At 44.0% G+C, this 17,611-nt stretch overlaps 1 protein-coding gene across 5 annotated transcripts in view; it reads right to left on the bottom strand.

Moving 5' to 3' along the window:
* The window catches only part of TTC28 (tetratricopeptide repeat domain 28), a 1,476,681-nt gene that overhangs the window by 404,696 nt on the left and 1,054,374 nt on the right, over positions 1–17,611 (bottom strand). For all 5 annotated transcript variants that reach the window (XM_033956276.1, XM_033956279.1, XM_033956281.1 and 2 more), the window contains one exon: positions 8,076–8,583. In XM_033956276.1, the coding sequence (XP_033812167.1) occupies positions 8,076–8,583 (508 nt within the window). The remainder of the gene's footprint in view (positions 1–8,075; positions 8,584–17,611) is intronic.

Raw genomic sequence — 17,611 nt, forward strand, 5'->3', positions numbered from 1 at the left:
GCAGCTTTAGTTCTGCTTCTCCAATCTGGGCTCCGTCAGATGGCGTCGCCCATTTGGAAGGGTTTCATATCCTGCTTGTCCCTCCGAGGAATGCTGGAACCACAACAAACAATGTAGAAGAAGCTGCCAGGAAGAAAAAAATTGAAACCCAATCTTTCTCGTTTTTTAACAAAACATTCTGTCACATGCTCGGTGGCACACTTTTCACGGGAACCTTCTCAGGGGACCTCCTAGCCTTTGTAAACCATTTAACCTCTCAAATGTGCATTAATTTGTGCAAAGGAGGAGAACATATGAGGCAGGAATAATTAGAAAGACAGAGATGTGGATGTTTATCCTCTGTTCCACCTTCTGTTCTTCTCTTAGCTCTTGAAGAGTCAGCTATTAAATGAAATTAAGCAATCCATCAGACCCGTTTCAATTACCCGATGGTGGTAACATCCAAGTATAGTTAGCGTCGAGAAATGAACCGAGTGCCAGGTGAAAACAAGAGCCAACTTTCCCACAGACTTTCACGATGGAAAAGTGATTCTGAAGGTTTCATTCTCAAAACATGTATTCAAGTTAGATATTCTAGTAACATTATTATTTTTTCAGGAAAAATGTAAGTGCAAACTTCAAAAAGCCACAATGTGACAATACTGTTTATACGAGTAAACCATGCTTAAACTTCCTCAGCATAAACATAATAGCCTTACTGGGTCAGACCAATGGACAATCCAGCCCAGTAGCCCGTTCTCACTAGTACCTGGCCAAAACCCAAGGAGTAGCAACATTCCAGCATCTCAAAGAATAACAAAATTCCGGAACCCCAATGAGCAACATTCTAGAGCTGAGATTGTGATGTCATAATGCCTCATTCCTCAGTGCCTCAGAGCCAACCTCATCAGTGATGTCATAATGGCTTCATTGTCCTATACTTGGCTCACGTAAGAACATAAGAATAGCCATACTGGGTCAGACCCAAAGTCCATCAAGCCCAGTAGCCCATTCTCACAGTAGCCAAGCCAGGTCCCTAGTACCTGGCCAAAACCCAAGGAGTAGCAACATTCCAGCATCTCAAAGAATAGCAAGATTCCGGAACCCCAATGAGCAACATTCCAGAGCTGAGATTGTGATGCCATAATGCCTCATTCCACAGTGCCTAAGAGCCAACCTCATCAGTGATGTCACAATGGCTTGATTGTCCTATACTTGGCTCACATAAAAGCATAAGAATAGCCTCACTGGGTCAGACCAAAGATCCATCAAGCCCAGTAGCCCGTTCTCACGGTGACCAAATCAGGTCACTAGTACCTGTCCAAAACCCAAAGCAGAGCGTATTGCCTTTTTTTATGGGTCTTTCCCTCCCAGAGATCATTTCAGATCCATAGAGGTATAGCCAGTTAGCTCATCTACTTCTTCTATCTCTTGCTGGACGTACTGTTTATTTCAGTATCTCTCAAACTGTGTGCGCTGAAGAGATTCCAGAATTTTGCTTTATTTTTAAAAATTCCCTTCATAAGTATACACTAGAATGGATGACATATACGTCGCATATGCAAGAGTCTGTCAATGTTATGAGCATCTGTATGCGTGAGGATACAACTGCCCAGACAAGCATCATTCTTTGACCTGATTGACCTTTGAAAATTAATAGCAAGTAATTTTAGTTTTAGTTTTTATTCAGTAGTTATCGTAACTTGAGCAACAAAGCAATCAAGGCTTTCTTATTGATTGGGATCTTCTTATACAGTGTTACCTTGGTTTACGAGCATAATTCGTTCCAGAAGCATGCTCGTAAAACAAAATACTCGTATATCAAAGCGAGTTTCCCCATAGGAACTATGGGAAACTCGCTTGATACGTTCCCACCCACCCCCACCCCCCGAGGCCAGCAGCGCTGTTCTACCCCCTCCCCCGAGAACCGGCATTGCTCCCACCGAAGGCTTCCCCCATGTGATCCGCCACCCTCCCCCCCCGCGATCCTGCATCCCCCCGCTCGCGTTGCACCCCCCCTCCCCCCCAGCCGTGATCTGAAATCCCCCAGCATCCACCTGAACATGCTGCTTACCCCCATCTGGCCACTGGCACCGGCACCGGCACCAACAAACAAGACATGCCGGTGCCCGAAGATCTTCATCCTCTTCTTTGCTGGCCTTGAGCATCTGCGCATGCTCAAGGCCTGCGAGTTCATGCTCTCTCCCAGCAAAGTAAAGGATGCAGATCTTTGGGCACCGGCACCGGCATGTCCTGTGCGTTGGTGCCGTTGCAGTCTCGAGAGACTACGGGAACTCACGGCAGTCATTTCCTATTGGCGATCTGCACGGGGCAGGAGCGTAGGAAGATTGCTCCTGCCCTGAAAGCCCGCTAGACCACCAGGTAAGGCCGGGATGCTGGGGGAAGGCGGGAGGGAGGCAGGGTGGGTCAGAGCCGGCCGAGAAGATATTAGCAGTTTATGTCAATTCGCGGTCCGGCTCTACCCCTATCCCCTGTGAATAACGAGGGAGAAGGGTAAAAACACCTTTCGGGCAGCCTCTGAAGGCTGCCTTAGATCCCCTCAGCTGTCTCTTTTCCAAGCTGAAGAGCCAGACTGGATGGACCGTTTAGGTCTTTATCTGCCATCATTTTACTAAGGTGCGCTAGCGTTTTTAGCGCCCGCAGGAAATTACCGCGCGCTACACTTCTTGTTAAAAGCCCCAGCGTACCTTAGTAAAAGGAGCCCTATGTTAGTCTTTCCTCGTGTGAGAGGAATTCCACCCCCTTTCTCATCTTGGTTGCTCTTCTTTGACTAGAAAGGGGATGGATATTGCTTTTTTCGGCGTGGCTTACATATTTTAGACAGGGACTTGTTTTGTAGTGTTAAGGGACTTGCCCAGAGTCATAAGGAGCTGCAGCAGGAATTGAACTCGTAGCCTCAGGCTGCTGAGGCAGCTGCTTTAACCACTAGGCCACTCCTCTTATGTTCTGGGTAGCCGCACATACCCTGATATTTAATGCTCGTAAAACGACGACGACAACAACAACAAAAACAAAAAATACATCAACCGCCAAGGGCTGAATGTTACCCCTTATATTTTTGTAGTTAAAAAAGCCAACTCTTCGGCATGAGGTTTTAATCAGTACCTCCTGTAAGAATGTAGAGAGAGGCCAGTCTCTGCAGCTATATTCACCGCTCTTTAAACCATCAATGCACATCCAGTTATTTTTAAATTGAATAGGGGAGTTGTGTGGACTGTAAAACTATTTTGTACTAGATTACCGTATTTTCACGCATATCTATTTCCTCTATACCCTTCTATCCCTTTTTCCAGCAGGAAATTGTCCAATCCTTTCTTAAACCCCGAAACTGTTCTCTGCCCTATAACGTCCTCTGGAAGTGCGTTCCAGGTGTCGACCACACGTTGGGTAAAGAAGAACTTCCTAGCATTCGTTCTCATTATTATAAGCCACTACCCAGTGTTTTCCAAACTTAGGGGAAAGACTAGGTTGCGTACCCCGCGGCCACTTCTGAAATTTTGTTCACTGCAGCTCTCAAAAACTCTTTGAGCTACACAGGGCCAAAGTCTATAAACAGCGCCTAACTTGGAAGGCACCGAGAAAGCAGAGCGACAAAAAGGTAAAGGGGCTGGAACTCCTCTCGTATGAGGAAAGACTAAAACGGTTGGGGCTCTTCAGCTTGGAAAAGAGACAGCTGAGGGGAGATAGGATCAAAGTCAACAAAATCCTGAGCGGAGTAGAACGGGTACAACTGGATCGACTTTTTACTCCGTCAAAAATGACAAAGACTAGGGGGACACTCAATGAAGTTACAGGGAAATACTTTAAAAATTAATAGGAAGAAATCATTTTTTCACTCAGAGAATAGTTAAGCTCTGGAATGCGTTGCCAGAGGATGTAGTAAGAGCGGATAGTGTAGCTGGTTTTAAGAAAGGTTTGGACAAGTTCCTGGAGGAAAAGCCCATAGTCTGTTATTGAGAAAGACATGGGGGAAGCCACTGCTTGCCCTGGATCAGTAGCATGGAATGTTACTCTCATTGGGGTTCCGGAATCTTGATACTCTTTGGGGTTCTAGAATCTTTTGTTACTCTTTGGGTTTTGGGATTGGCCACCGTGAGAATGGACTACTGGGCTTGATGGACCATTGGTCTGACCCAGTAAGGCTAGTCTTATGTTCTTATGCATTTGCAATCAAAGTTAGGCACCATTTGTAGACTCGAACCTAGAGGCAACTGAATTGACAGGCACCAGTATATTAGGCCTGGGTTTTCTTGACCTACTATACCAGCGTCTAACTGAACCCATGCTCAAACTCTGTCCCAAATCCGCTCCTAAACACGCCTACTTCCTGAAAAGCGCTTCAGTGTAGACGCCTATATTGACGAGGTAGGTGCCTTCCAGCTAATGAATTTTTTTAACCTCATTTTTGATTGGTTTTCGAGGGCGCTTTCAATTCTCAGTTCCAATTGAGCCTATTAAAAAATCAAGCCTAGATCTGCTAAGCGTGCCGACGTAGGCGCCTTACTGAAGGCATCTTTTACAGAATCTAGGTCACAATGCCCATCTTCAACTGTTCCCAAAAGCTTTAGCTGATGCCAGGAGAACAGCACGGGAACGTAGGTGCAAATGAGACATTTGGGTTGCCTGTGACCGCTCTGACTTCATACTTTTAAGGTATAACCATTTTTATTGAAGGTATCTCAAAATGCAATCAGAAAAGGAGAAACATGGAAATCACCGCATTTATACAATGTAACCCTTAGCTCCTCCCCCCCAACACAGCTCTCTCCTTGGGATCAACGGGGCCAGTCTCCACGCCCATTCAGGGTACTCACAAAGAATTGAGAATAAGGCTTCTAGCCCGATATGGAAGGGAATGTATGTAATGTAATCTCAACTAAATGTATCAGGAAATACAATCGTATATGATCAAAATGTATGTAAAACATATTGTGAATGGTATTTAGTAGCAGGGAATCATTCAAACCACATTTATAAAAATTCTTGACATCACACCATCAATATGGAAAATTATAGAACAACGGAGAAAAATAAACCTCAATTGTGAGGGGTCGGGACTACACAAGTGCCCGAACCAACTCACATCATCACTGATTTATGAAAAAACTCCGTGTACATTTAAATAAATAGTTTCCATTCATACAAAGTTTTAATGTCTTTCAAAGATTTTTTCAGGGTGAGCAGTGTAAGCAAAGTCCAATATACTGGAACATATCAAAAGGATGAACAGAATCCCAAACTGACTAAAATATTAGCGAGGGCTACAGCTCAACTTTACTGATATAAGCGGTTGTTAAGGCATAGGGTCTAGAACAATATTAAAAGAGAAAACATCCACTCATCTGAAGGTGTGAAGTGACTCAAAAAGTTCTCAATTCCTTGTCCCGACAGAAAAGTCTTTCTGTTTCGCCTAGAAGGCTACTTCAGGGGATAAATCCAATGTCCAAATATCACCCCGCTTCTTCCAACACGATAGTAGTCAAGCTGGCTCCTCTCAAAATGGTTCTGTAATGTAATCTCCCCGGGTGGCCAGAAAAGTTTTTTCTGTCGAAAGGAACGGCGTACTTGACCATACCCAAAAAGAGCAGATGTGCAGACCCCCCTAAAATAACCCTGACTTCTGAACCAAAAGCTTATGAAAACAGGAGATGAGACGTAAAGCCTTAAATTTGTCTAAAAGGAGACCCACAGGTGAGAAGGAAACATTCTGTCGCCAAAGTATTTTAACCACTGGACATCCCCAAAAGGCATGAAAAGGCAACTGTACCCCTCTCTCCCCCCCCCTCCCCCCGCTGACACTTTGCGCATCTCAACCAGCCGGACTTAAACAACAGCATTCGTGTGAAATATGCAGGGTGCAAAACCACAAATTGATTTTCCCGCGACTCAGCACTAACCGAAAGAGTGAGAATGCGTTTAATAAGACAACCCACATCCAAGTCCTGCAGCGAAATACCCAGCTCCGGTCCCCACCTCCCAATACAGCTCTACCCAAGACTTCCCGTTTCAGGGTGTATAGCAGGGGTGTCAAAGTCCCTCCTCGAGGGCCGCAATCCAGTCAGGTTTTCAGGATTTCCCCAACAAATATGCATGAGATCTATTAGCATATAATGAAAGCAGTGCATGCAAATAGATCTCATGCATATTCACTGGGGAAATCCTGAAAACCCGACTGGATTGTGGCCCTCGAGGAGGGACTTTGACATCCCTGGTGTATAGAGTTCCTTATGTAACAGAGATACTGAAAGACCCTCATTTACAAACTAGTCAAAAACGTCCGCAATTTTACTGACTTCATACTTTTATGGACTGATCTCAATTTGAACTGGAGAAATAGCCTGCTGGCTAGAGCACCAGGTTAACAGTGAAGAGAGTCCAGTTCAAATCCCACTGCTCTCCATGTTACTTTGGGAAATCACATAACCCTCAATTGTATTAGAAACATAGAAACATAATGGCAGATATTGACCAAACGGCCCATCCAGTCTGTCCATCCGCAGTAACCATTCTCTCCTCTTCCTATTGGCTAAGGCTCTTTACACCTGCATTGTGAGGTCATAGAGCTTTATGGTTATAGAAACATGGTGGCAGATAAAGGCCAAATGGCCCATCCAGTCTGTCCATCTGCAGTAACCATTATCTCCTCTCCCTATTGGCTAAGGCTCTTAACATTTGCATCTCCTCTTCCTATTGGCTAAGGCTCTTTACACCTGCATTGTGAGGTCATAGAGCTTTATGGTTATAGAAACATGATGGCAGATAAAGGCCAAATGGCCCATCCAGTCTGTCCATCCGCAGTAACCATTATCGCCTCCTCTCCCTATTGGCTAAGGCTCTTAACATTTGCATCTCCTCTTCCTATTGGCTAAGGCTCTTTACACCTGCATTGTAAGGTCATAGAGCTTTATGGCTATAGAAACATGATGGCAGATAAAGGCCAAATGGCCCATCCAGTCTGTCCATCCGCAGTAACCATTATCGCCTCCTCTCCCTATTGGCTAAGGCTCTTAACATTTGCATCTCCTCTTCCTATTGGCTAAGGCTCTTTACACCTGCATTGTGAGGTCATAGAGCTTTATGGCTATAGAAACATGATGGCAGATAAAGGCCAAATGGCCCATCCAGTCTGTCCATCCGCAGTAACCATTATCACCTCCTCTCCCTATTGGCTAAGGCTCTTAACATTTGCATCTCCTCTTCCTATTGGCTAAGGCTCTTTACACCTGCATTGTGAGGTCATAGAGCTTTATGGCTATAGAAACATGATGGCAGATAAAGGCCAAATGGGCCATCCAGTCTGTTCATCCGCAGTAACCATTATTTCTTCCTTTCTCTGAGAGATCCCACGTGCCTATCCGAGGCTTTCTTGAATTCAGACACAGTCTCTGTCTCCATCACCTCTTCCGGGAGACTGTTCTACATATCTACCATCCTTTTTACTAAGCTGCATTAGACACTAATGTGAGCCTAACACAGCTTAAAAGAGCTTACCGTGGGTCGTACTCGGGTGATCTACGGTAAGTTTTGCATTAGCATGCACAAAATAGTTTTTAATTGTTTTCCGTAGAGGACACATGGGGTGGAGAACGGGCATTTTAAGCACTGCATTTCAGTTTTTAGAGTGGAGTGTGCAAAGAAAGGGCAGGACATTGAAAATTTCTACACAGTGTGAAAATGACAAGGCATGCTGCAGCACCCCCCAAGTTTTGGGGGTTTTTTTTTTGGGGGGGTGGGGAGTTTCTTGAATTTTTTTCATTGCAAAATTTTATTGTAAAATATGTGCACTCTTTATGAAGATTGCAGACTCGTTTTGCAAATTGTATGCATTATTAACAACAAAAACACCAACAAAACAAACGTTTGGTTTTTTTTCCCCTTGTCCTGTTGGGAAAGAAATCATTTCATTGTAGGGAAAAAAAAACCCCAACCTTGAAGAACTTGGGAAATACCATTGACATTTGCCCTGCCTTTTAAATGACTGAACATCCCTAAAAATGACTCTCTTTGACAATTTCTGACCCAATGTATTTCACAAATTATGTACTCTGGCGTATTAGTATTTGCTCCTTCCTTACCTAGATTGGATGAAGCTCTCCCCTCTGCTGCCTGGTCTTTAAGACTTTCGGCGATGTCCAGCTGCTGCTCGTGGTACTGCTTCGCGCGCTCCAAGTCCTGCATGCATCGGGCGGCATGCCCTAGGCCAGCATAGGCCCGCATCTCAATCGCTTTCTCCGACAGCTCTTGTGCAAGCTCCAGTACGTGGTTGTGATAAGACATCGCCTTATCAAAGTTCCTTCTGTAATGGTAAGCGCTGCCCAGGTTGCTGTAGGCCCGCGCCTCTTCCCGTTTGTTTCCCAGCTCCTTGGAGATTTTCAGGTGCTGCTCGTGACACTGAATGGCGTTTTCAAAGTCCCCCATGGCAATATAGACAGCGCCCATGTTCCCCAGTTCCCGCGCTTCGGAAAGTTCATCTTTGGATTGCTTAGCGAGGAGAACGCACTGCTTGTGGCTAGCCAGCGCATTCGGGTAATCTCCAATGGCAGTGTAGACATGGCCCAAGCTGCTCAAGGCAGAAGACGCAGCCTAGGAAAAGAGAATAAAAGCAGTTAAAATAGAATCAAATTCTACATTTCGCCTTTTACCCATAAGCTTTAAACCATCTGGGTGATATTCAAAGCGATTTAAGTATACAGGAGAGGCTCCTGCTCACTTAGGGCTCCTTTCACGAAGCGGCGGTAGCGGCTTCAACGCGCGCGACTTTTAATCACGGCTCTACCCCCGCGCTAGCCAAAAAACTACTCCCTGCTCAAGAGGAGGCGGTAGCGGTGTTAAACTGCTACCGCGCCTTCGTTAAAGGAGCCTTAAAATTGCCCAACTACTGATATTCAGTGGGAATTAATTGGTTAGGGCCACTGAATACTTGTGGTTAGTACCTGAGCCACAAACAGATAACCTGTGCGTAAATGATCTAATTTGTTTTGGGGAAGGAAATTGAAGGTAAAACTGCTTCCTTAAAACATGACCTCATCTACCTACAAACAAGGAGACTAATTCCAGCAGACATGATAGTCCTTGGCCATATAAAATATTAAAAACCATCACACAAAGCTTAAAATTTATCCTTGCATGTACTGGCAACCAATGTAATTTAATAATATATGATATAATTTAGATAATTATGATATAATTTAGATATATCATATATTATAATAATATATGATATATTTAGAGATCAAAAAGATCACCCTAACTGCAATATTTTGTACTGTCTATAGCAGTGTCTCGCAAACTTGATGAGCCGCGGCTCGAGGGCACCCGGAAGTGCGCGGACGTCGCCACGATGACATCACGCACATGCGTGATGTCATCACGTCGATGTCCACCCATGCATGAAGGCCCTCCAGACGGGGCCCTGAGCTGCCAGTGAGGGGTGCTGAAAAAGAAGAGAGGGGGGAGAGACTCTAGGGAGGAGAGGCGGCGGTCTGCTTACAGGATGTGCCTCTCACCGTGAGAGGGACGTCCTGTGGGCGGTCAGCCGGCGCCTCTCGTCCTCCCCGGCGGCTCGCGGCAAACCTGAAATCTCGTGCGGCACACAGTTTGCGATACACTGGTCTATAATCTCTTCAACAACTCCATTGCATCTCCAAGGTATACCGGGCTTTGGGTCACCAGGTTATGGAAGCCCTACCATAAAAGAAAGGTAAATAGAACAATTATGTGAAAAACAATTAATATGTCCTCAGTAGGACCCCAAATATCACCAACAGGCAAGATCTACTTGATATAACCAACAAGAAGATCACGTTGATGACAAATATCCTTCTACCTATAACCACAATCAGAGTGGAGTGGAAAAATGGCCTTGAGGACTGGGATTGGGCGGGGAGGGATTTCTCGCTTGTATCAGGCCTTATTATTGCGGGAAGCTCCAGAGGACAGTTATCGTAGTGCCTGGGAGAGGGAAATAGGGAAAGTCTTAGATGACAAGGAGTGGGGTAAATGTTATCGATGCCTTTTTTCTTTACCTATTACTTCTTCTTTATTAGAGAACGGATATAAACTTTATTATCGCTGGTATTTGACACCAGTGAAACTATTTTCCTTTGGGGTTGCTCTTTCTGATCAATGTTGGCGGGGGTGTGGATATGTGGGTTCCTTTCGCCATATTTGGTGGACCTGCTCCAGGGTTAAGGAATATTGGAATATGGTGGGGAGTTGCTGATCCAAATTGTGGGGAAGCATGTCCCAGTTTTGATGGAATGCTTCTTTGCTTAATATGCCTTTCCCGGGGTTTCTCCCCCCAGGAGCATCGTTTGGCGATTTTTATGGTGACCCTAGCGAGGGTAGCTTTAGCTAGTTGTTGGCGCTCTGCTAAAATACCGGAGCGGGGACAATTACTTAATCGTTTGGATACTATTCAATCGATGTATAAATTGACTGCTTTGCGCCAGTGGCGTATGGAACCCTATCGGAAAGTATGGCCTGGTTATGTCTCCTGGCGGACTTCCTCACTCCACACGGGGCTAGATTTGGGTTAGGAGGGAGAGGGTTTGGGGTGGGTTTGGGGATTGAATGGGGTGGGTGTTTGGGGTGTGGTTTGTTTTAATCTGGGCAGGGTATTTGTATTGGTCATGATTCCTTCATTTGCGTGATGATTTATGTTTCTAGCTAGATGGTTGCTGTCTATGAGAAGTGTCATGACTGATGTTTGTATTTGCCTGTTGCTGTTTTTCTTGTGTTTTCTATGCTAAAAATTTTAATAAATATTTATGGTAAAAAAAGAAAAATGGCCTAATGGTTAAAGCAGCAAACCGAAAAGAAGGGGATCCCAGTTCAAATCCCACAACGGCTAATTGTGCCCTTGGGCAAGTTGCTAATCTCCGGATTCTACAGTATATATAGCACCAAAGGTTAGGCACTGGAATTTGCATGCAAATCTAAGATCTGCATGCAGCTTAATTCTGTTCCTGAAATATCTAGACAGTTGACCCGTTCCTCTCTTTCCAGTCTATAACGGTTCTCTTGTCCCATCCCCTCTTGTTGACTAATCCCTTAACTTCTCTCAACTTGTACTTCATTAATCTTTTGTAAACCGCTTAGAGCTTAACGGTCCTGCGGTATATAAACTGTTATTATTATTTATTATTATTAATGAGGAAATGGGCCCAGACCGGGGCTTGATGGATTTCCCCTGCATTTGGGCCCCGATTCTATAAACGGGGCTTAAAGTTGGGGGCCTAACTTAATAAATTGGCTTCAATTATGAGCTTTTAACAAGCTCATAAATGGAAAAAAAAATAAAAATTAATTAATTAGGAGATAAGCGCAATTCTATAAAACAGTGTCTCTCAAATTGTGTGCCACAGCACAGTGGAAAGCCCCCAAGAGATTCTGGGCGTGCCACAAGAGATTCCAGAATTGTACTTTGTTTTTAAAAATTCCCTTCCTAAGTCTACACTAGAATAGATGACACGTACACAAGAGTCTGTCAATGTTATGCGCACCTGTGTGCGTAGGGATACAACCGCCCAGACCAGCATCACTCTTTGACCTGACTGGTTCTTGAAAACTAACGGCAAGTAATTTTAATTTTTTATGCAGCAGTTATTCTAACACGAGCAACAAAGTAATAAAGGCTTTGTTAGCGGTTGGATCTTCTTATCTTTGAGAACTTGGATTTTCAGCTCTGACAGAAATTAAATAATAATAATAAAAAAAGAATGACTGCAGATGGTGGATGATGAAATGTGGGTTTGCTTGTCGACTATCGAGCCGCATTTTAAGTTAATTTGAACTCAGAAAAAAGCACATCCTTTGCATTGATTAGCAATTCTATTCTATCTACTTTAGTTTCACCGTTGTTACAATCACCTATACGTAGCTTAAAGAACTTTAAATAAATAACTCTCAAATTTAATTTTTTATTGGTTTTGCAATTTTATACTTTCAATTATAATGTACCGTGAAAAACATTTCCTCTATTTAATGTGCCAAAGCTAAAAAAAATTTGAGACATTACTATAACCCCATAGACTAACATATACGCGTTAGCGTTTAGCACGCATTAAATCAATTAGCGCATGCTAATCAGCGCACCATAGTAAAAGAGGGCCTAAATGATAGATGCCTGTCCCATGGCACCTATCAGCACCTAACACCAAAATAGATGTTTGCAGGGACAGAGAAAGATTTAGGCGCCTTTAATGTAGGCCTTTAAAACCCTGGCCTATATTACAGGCGCCTAAGTTTCAAGTTTGGCACCGCTAAGCACGATTCTGTATTGAGCGTCTAAGCGTGACTGACATGGAATAGGCACCTAACCCAATTGCAGGTTCTGGCCCTCGGTGCCTAACCTTTCCCACAGATGAAAACAAAAACTGTGGATACAGATGTTCTGGAGATAATTTATCAAACACTGACATATAAAACCATGAAAATTCAATTTAAAAAGTACAATGCTAAAAAATACAGTGATAAAAATCCAACCGGACCCTACACGGTCCGTGTTTCGGCGAACACGCCTTCCTCAGGGGTCCAATGGTTTGCAACCTCACATATAAAGAATTGGACTGAAAACAATCCATTGTCTTTAAACCTGTGAGCAAAGAACACCGCAGATAAGCTGAAGAAGCAAAAAAATGCCCATCTGCAGTAACCATTTATTGGCTAAGACTTTTAACATTTACATCTCCTCTTCCTATAGGCTAAGGCTCTTTACACCTGCATTGTGAGGTCATAGGGCTTTATGGTTTTAGAAACATTGTAACATAATGGCAGATAAAGGCCAAATGGCTCATCTAGTCTGCCCAACAAAGAAAAATGGGGAGACCCCATAATCCACAGTGAAAACAATCCACCGATGAAAACAAAAAACTGTGGATACAGATATTCTAGAAATAATTTATTAAACACTGACATATAAAAATGAAAATTCAATTAAAAAAGTACAATGATAAAAAATACAGTGATAAAAATCCAACCGGACCCTACACGGTCCGTGTTTCGGCAAACACGCCTTCCTCAGGGGTCCAATAGTTTGCAAACTCACATATAAAGAATTGGACTGAAAACAGTCTATTGTCTTTAAACCTGTGAGCAAAGAACACTGCAGACAAGCTAAAGTAGCAAAAAAAAATGCGGTGTTCTTTGCTCACAGGGCAGGGAGACAGAAAGGGAGCATGGAGAGAGAAATGGGACGCTGATCACCAGAGCTCTCTGTATAGAGGTAACCAGATTCTTAGAGAAATTCTCTGCCAGATCCCACAAAACTATTAACCAGAGAGAGACAAACTGTTTCTCTCTAATCCATACTGCTCACTTCCCCGTTCTCATACCAACTGTGTTCTCTCTCCCTCTATACTGCTCTCAGGTTGAAAAAAAATTCTGAATCTTTCAAAAGAATCAATATTAGCTCTCTGATATTATCAGTGGGAGGAGTCCACACAGTGTGCATGATAGCCTCTCCATTGTCAGGACAGCATAAGCAAAGCAGTTTCCTGAACCTTGAAACCTCTGAAAGGTTTGGTGAACAGAGGAATTCCTCCCTCCTGACACTCTCTCCCTGCCACAATTGGAGACAGAAAGGGCATGGAGAGAGAAAGACAGGGAGACAGAAAGAAAGAAAGGGCACATGGAGAGAGAAAGACACATACAGAAATAAAGGGGGGGGGCAGGGAGACAGAAAGAAAGGAGAGAAATAAAGAAAGGGGAGGAGGGGAGGGAGAGAGGAAGAAAAAATTGAGGGAGGAAATGAGGTCTGGAGGAGAGGAAGCATGCAGGAGGCAGAAAGAAGGGAAAAAATATTGGATGCACAGTCAGAAGAAGAAAATGCAACCAGAGACTCATGAAATCACCAGACAACAAAGGTAGGAAAAATTATTTTATTTTCAATTTAATGATCAAAATGTGCCCATTTTGAGAATTTTTATCTGCTGTCTATATTTTGCACTATGGCCCCCTTTTACTAAACCGCAATAGCGGTTTTTAGTGCAGGGAGCCTATGAACATCGAGAGCAGCGCAGGACATTGAGCGCATCTCCCTGCGCTAAAAACCACTATCGCGGTTTAGTAAAAAGGGAGGGGGTATATTTCTCTATTTTTGTATGGTTGTTACTGAGGTGACAGTGCATAAAGTCATCTGCCTTGACCTCTTTGAAAACCCCCCGGAATATAAACGATAATTAACATTTTCTCTGCGTAAAGTGTGCTTTGTGTTTTTTTAAATTTTATTGCTGGTAGATCATTTTGACTTGGTCATTTTAAAGGTATCTCGCAAGCCCAAAAAGTGTAGGCACCCCTGTGCCAAAGTATTCTGTGAGGAGAATGGTGTGTTGCAGTACTCCAGCAAAACCATGCACACCTTTGACAAAAGATGCCAACCAGTGGTAAGGGTGAGGGGCACCTAGGGCAGGGGCACCTAGGGCGGGGGCACCCCTCCCTTTCTCTGTACCCTCTTTGATATCACTTCCTAGGTGCAGATCCTGAAAGTGACATCAGAAAAGCGCCAAAAAAGGTACGGGGGAAGGAAAGGGGTGAGCACAATAAGGAGAGGGGAGAGGAGCGAGCGGGAAGGAAGCGAGCAGGCGGGTGAGCAGGGAGGGGGGAGAGGAGGAGGGGTGCCACCGTGCCCTTAGGAAGACCGTGCCCCCCCCACACACTGATGCCAGCCTCCATGATAATGGCAATCAGCCACAGTACTTTACAAAATGTAGAATTAATTCAGCTGAAAGCAACCAAGTGAGAACACAGCCCAAACCAGATTCCTCCAAGAGTAGGCAGTAGAGGGAAAAATCACGCAGAAAGACCATTTTCCTTGGACGGCGTAGACACAAACGGGAAACTGTTGACTAGCGACTATAACATTCTATATGACTATGCTGAAGGGTTTCAAAGAACAGCTTTCCAGCGTTCCACTCTCCCGAGTTAAAGCGGAATTGGGACAGGTACGGAGAGCCATCCTTGTCTGCTGGATGCAAATGATTGATTTGTTCTAAGGAGGATCTGAATACCGTCCTGTTAAAATTAGCTTTTGTTTGGAACATTTCTAGTTCGGGAAGCCAGATGGCTTTCAGTGGATTAGCCAACATCCCAGGTCTGCTCCAAGCTCAAAGAAATAAGGAAGCATATGGTACACACAGTCATACCGCCAAGAAAACTAGTTGGCTTCTTATGCACTGTATTATCTTTGACTCCAATAAATGCAGCTTTTAGGACAAAGTGTAACAAGAAGAAAATGGAAAAGTGGAAACTACATATATTTTAAAAAAAACCAGAAGTATGAACATTCATGATGGCTAGTTTCCGGGTTTTGGTGGAGACATTTGCATGATTTTTAAATACTAGTCAACAGCAAAGCAGCTTTCAAAAAGCTTGATGTTAATTGCAGGGTAGTTTTAAAAATCTTTGATGACATCACACTGCGTACAATTCTGGAGGCCACATTACCGTAAAGATGTGCTGAGAGTCGAGTCGGTACAGCGAATGGCCACCAGGATGGTCTCGGGGCTCAAAGATCTATCATACGAAGAAAGGCTGAACGAATTGCGGCTAAACTCTCTCGAAGAACGTAGGGAGAGAGGAGACATGATTGAGACGTTTAAGTATGTCACTGGTCGTATCGAGGTAGAAGATGATATTTTCCTTCTTAAAGGACCCTCGGCCACAAGAGGACACCCGCTGAAAATAAAGGGCGGGAAGTTTCATGGCGACACCAGGAAATACTTCTTCACCGAAAGAGTGGTTGACAGCTGGAATAAGCTCCCAGGGCAGGTGATCGAGGCCAGCAGCGTGCCGGATTTTAAGAACAGATGGGATGCTCATGTCGAATCTCTACGAGGGAAAGGTCATCAGAGAGCGATTAAATAGGGGGGTGGGTCAATGGTGTGGGCAGACTCGATGGGCCTCGGCCTTTTTCTGCCGTCACTTTCTAGGTTTCTATGGCTATTAAAACTATTCAATGGCATTACGGTACATTCAGATTTGACACTTCAGCTGAATTAAAACAGCCTGTTTCCCCTGCTTTTACAAAACTGTGAAGGCGTTTTTGAGCGCAGGCTGGTGCGCTAAAAGCTCTGCGCTGTTCCCGACACTCATAGAGTTCCTGGGAGCGACGAGGAGCATTCAGCGCGCCAGCCTGCGCTAAAAAAAAACGCTTTCGTGGTTCAGTAAAAGGATGGGGGGGTCATAGAGGCCTAAGGACATTTTCACATTTATCCTCAACTCCTTTCCAAATCATCCTTCCTGCACCTCGACTCCAAGAATTTCCAGAATTCCCTAAACAAAATTGCCTGATTTCCTGATGGTTTTATTTTAATCATATTATAGATTTATTAACCGGCTTTCAGGAAGAGATTCACCAAAGCAATCAGGAACTCCAAGCATTTTCCCTCTCTGTCCCGGTGGGCTCACAGTCTTAAGTTGGTACCGATTCGCCTGTTCACTGTATTTATTTATTTGCGCTGGTTTTTACGGTAGGCCAGCGAGGTAAATGCTCCGATGCTGATAGAACATAAAAACATAGGAATTGCCGCTGCTGGGTCAGACCGGTGGTCCATCGTGCCCAGCAGTCCGCTCCCGCGGCGGCCCTTAGGTCAAAGACCAGCGCCCTAACTGAGTCTAGCCTTACCATTCGTACGTTCTGGTTCAGCAGGAACTTATCCAACCTTTTCTTGAATCCCCTGAGTGTCGGAGCATTTACCTCGCCAGCCTGTGGAAGAAACCTCTACCACTGTTTCGTAAAAGCAGCCCTTAGTTATTTATCTGAATTTTTTAAACTGTCTTTATGAAGAAAGTCACCCAAGGCAATGCTGCAGGTACAGTTCAACATAAGACTTACAATTTTGATAACAGCGTCACTAGTGAAAAGACCAAATATAAATATAATGCAAAAGCATTTTTTAGCATAGGCCGGTGCGCTGAAAGCTCTGCGCTGATCCCGACGCTCATAGACTTCCTATGAGTGTTGGGAGCAGCGCAGAGCATTCTGTGTTAAACACCGCTTTTGCTGTTTTGTTAAAAGGGGTGGGTGGGTTAGAGAGGTAGGAGCTGTATGTTGAATGTTATATTAAATCAGATAACTGGTTCCAAAGTCATTGGAGGCAGCAAAGACAGACATACTAGCATGATAATCTTATAAGACTAGTTTCCCTATAGGAAACCCCTTAAGTCATCTCCATTGTAAAAATAGGATTTATCATAAAAGACTAGTTAAGCTCTGGAACACATTGCCAGAGGATGTGGTAAGAGCGGATAGCGTAGCTGGTTTTAAGAAAGGTTTGGACAAGTTCCTGGAGGAAAAGTCCATAGTCTGTTATTGAGAAAGACATGGGGGAAGCCACTGCTTGCCCTGGATCGGAAGCATGGAATGTTGCTACGGTTTGGAGTTCTAGAATCTTTTGTTACTCTTTGGGATTCCAGAATCTTGCTATTCTTTGGATTCTGAATGGAATCTTGCTACTCCTTGGGTTTTGGCCAGGTACTAGTGACCTGGACTTGATGGACCATTAGTCTGACCCAGTAAGGCTATTCTTATGTTCTTATTACTTCAAGTGGCACTACAAGAGCGAAATAACAGCACTGACTTGGCAATTAAATCAAAATCATTGAAGTAACA

The sequence above is a fragment of the Geotrypetes seraphini genome, chromosome 8 (assembly GCF_902459505.1).
Source record: "Geotrypetes seraphini chromosome 8, aGeoSer1.1, whole genome shotgun sequence".
Classification (NCBI taxonomy): Eukaryota; Metazoa; Chordata; class Amphibia; order Gymnophiona; family Dermophiidae; genus Geotrypetes; species Geotrypetes seraphini.